Below are 2,704 nucleotides of genomic sequence, written 5' to 3' on the forward strand. Positions count from 1 at the left end.
CTACGGATTTCCGACGAAATATATTCTTACGGATTTCTGATAGAGTTTTTCTTACAAATTTTCGACGAAACGTTTCTTATGGATTTGTGACCAAACTTTTTCCAACGGATTTGTGACCATTATAAATATTGTTTTGAAAATACAGATATATACATAATTCGCAATTAATTATTTAAAATTATTATTTATTATTTTTAAACAATTAATAAACATTTAAAAATATTAATTAAACTAAAAATTCTAAAAACATGAAATTTGATTTAAAAAAATACAAACTAGCAATAGTTTTGAAAATTTTAAAACATAACTATTTAAAGAAATTAGGTAATGCGGTTTTCAAAACGGCTTTCAGATCAGATAGTTCTTGTTGGGTTGACTGGTTAGCGGCCTTAAGCTCTGCAACCTCCTCATCACGCTCTCTAATCGTTAGAGATAGTTTATCTATGTCAGCTTTGTAGTTTGCAGATGGGGCATAATAACTTGAAGAAGAAGACTCTTGGCTCGGGAGTCCGCCTAACCCGACAAATCTGCCCTTCACTTTTTGAATTTCCTAAAAAAAATTATAAAATTGTTAGATAGATGATGAAATAGAGAAAGAAAATTAATGAAATTTTTTTTAACTTACACTGAGAACAACGTCGTTGATCTCTTCTCGGGGTATCTCGTTTGAAAAAATCGATCCATCGGGATTGAATTGCGAGAGTTCCACAATCTTGTCCTCCTTCCTCTTTTTGCAGATTTCAATCTTCTCACGAATCTCCGGATCTTGGATAACACCGGTCTTTTTGTTTGTGTGTCTTATTTCCAAAAGCTCAAGAAAATCCGGAGGAATTCCACCGGCTTTTTTTGCCTGCAAAAATTTGTTAAGTAATATAGCAATAGAAAATATATAAAATTCTAATAAAATATATACTTACCATTTCCATCGCTTCTCGTTCGATAGTCTTTGCACCTCCGTTGTGAATGTACATCCCTTTCCCATTCCGTTCACTCCTTCGATTCTTCGAGTTGGTTGTTGAAAGCTTCTTCGTTGCTGGTTTATCCCAATACTCGCAAAATCCTTTCCAAACATCGTCTTCAAGATCTTTTGGCTTATGTTTCTTCTGAAGCCACTTCTGCTTCCACTCGTACATGTGCTGCGAGTACTGGGTAGCGGCATACTTGTCGAAAGTGTTGAGAACATTCGTTGTATGGTGGCGGTCCCAAGTGAACTCTTGCTACAAAAAAAACACAAAATATATTAAGAGTTAAAAATATCAAATTTTTCTAAAATAAAAATAAAAAAACACCAACTTACCGCGAAAGTACGATGCCATAAATCCTTTTCGTGTCTCGGCATGTATGAGTATCTCTCATACGGTTTGTCCAACAAGTTATGGAGCATCCGCAATATCGCTTTAGTTATCGCATGCGACAACTTAAACCTGTAATATTAAAACAAAACAAAAACAAATTGTAAATTATAAATTATAAGCTAAATTAATTGAAATAAAAAAAAAAATCAAAATGTAACTTACCAAGTCCCGTCTTCGTACATAGGGTCAAGACGGATACAATGTCTTCGGTTTGGCTGATCGACTAAGTCCTCAATTTCCATGTGGCTGCGGGCCCTAGATTGCTCGGAATCCGGAATTGCAGTGCTTGAGGTGTGCATGCTTTGGAAAGTATCTCGAGACCGACTCCGTCTTTGTGAGTCCAAACAAATAGCATCCTCGTCTCTTTGAAACAAATTTAAACGTAAGTAAAACAATTTTTCATTTCATAAGTTTAGGAAGCTTTAAAAAAATCTTAGATTTCAAAAACTTTTGACTAAAGTTTTCAATATTTTCAAATATTTCATTATTTCAAAATCTTATAATATTTTGTTAATTTATTTAGAAAACGTTTTCCTATTCAAATTAATGATATATATGTTTACAAACATTTAAAAAATATTTTAATATTATTAAGAAAACGTTTTTTAGATATTGCAAATATTTTTTGTAGATATTGTTAATTTATTAAACTATTATACTATTAAAACGTTTTCTTATATATTAAAATAATTCTAGAAAAACGTTTTCTTAGATATTGCAAATATCTTTTTTAGATTTTGTTAAATTATTTAAACTATTCTACTATTAAAACGTTTTATTATATATTAAAAAAGGGTTTAGAGAAACGTTTTCTCAGATATTGCAAATAGTTTTTTTAGATATTGTTAATTTATTTAAATTATTCTACTATTAAAACGTTTATTATATATTACAAAAACGTTTTTTAAAGATTTACAATAATTGTATTTATATAAAGATTTTTTTTATATTATCAAAAAATTATGAATGAATACTTAGAAATCTAAAAATAAAATACTCAAAACCTGTTTTTGTAATTCTTTAAAATTGTAAATAATTATTATCTCATAAAACTAACAATCGCTATACTGTCATACCACACAAAGAAAAATTTAACACCCATAAACTAACCATAAGCTAATTCCAATCTTCATTTCTAATCATCTCTCATAATAAATTCCTTAAATCTATCAACCTAATACATAATATGGATCTGGGATTCCTTACTTGAAACTAATAATTAACAACAAGAATAAGGGGAAAAGAAGAACTTACATGGCATCCATTGGAAGATGGCGAGAGATTTTGAGAAAGATAAGAGATTGACTGGAAATTTAGAGAGAGAGAGAAACTTCAATTAGAGAGAGAGA

At 29.9% G+C, this 2,704-nt stretch overlaps 1 protein-coding gene across 1 annotated transcript; it reads right to left on the minus strand.

Annotated features, from left to right (window-relative positions):
• Positions 1-307: 307 nt before the first annotated feature.
• Positions 308-1,654, minus strand: LOC18020379. The gene is made up of 5 exons (XM_024157334.1): positions 1,518-1,654; positions 1,298-1,424; positions 918-1,217; positions 626-850; positions 308-550 (listed from the first exon to the last, which is right to left on the minus strand). Exons 1-5 carry the CDS (start codon positions 1,652-1,654, stop codon positions 308-310), a joined length of 1,032 nt encoding a protein of 343 aa, XP_024013102.1.
• Positions 1,655-2,704: the final 1,050 nt, after the last annotated feature.

This window comes from Eutrema salsugineum, unplaced genomic scaffold (assembly GCF_000478725.1).
Source record: "Eutrema salsugineum unplaced genomic scaffold, Eutsalg1_0 scaffold_18, whole genome shotgun sequence".
Taxonomy (NCBI): Eukaryota; Viridiplantae; Streptophyta; class Magnoliopsida; order Brassicales; family Brassicaceae; genus Eutrema; species Eutrema salsugineum.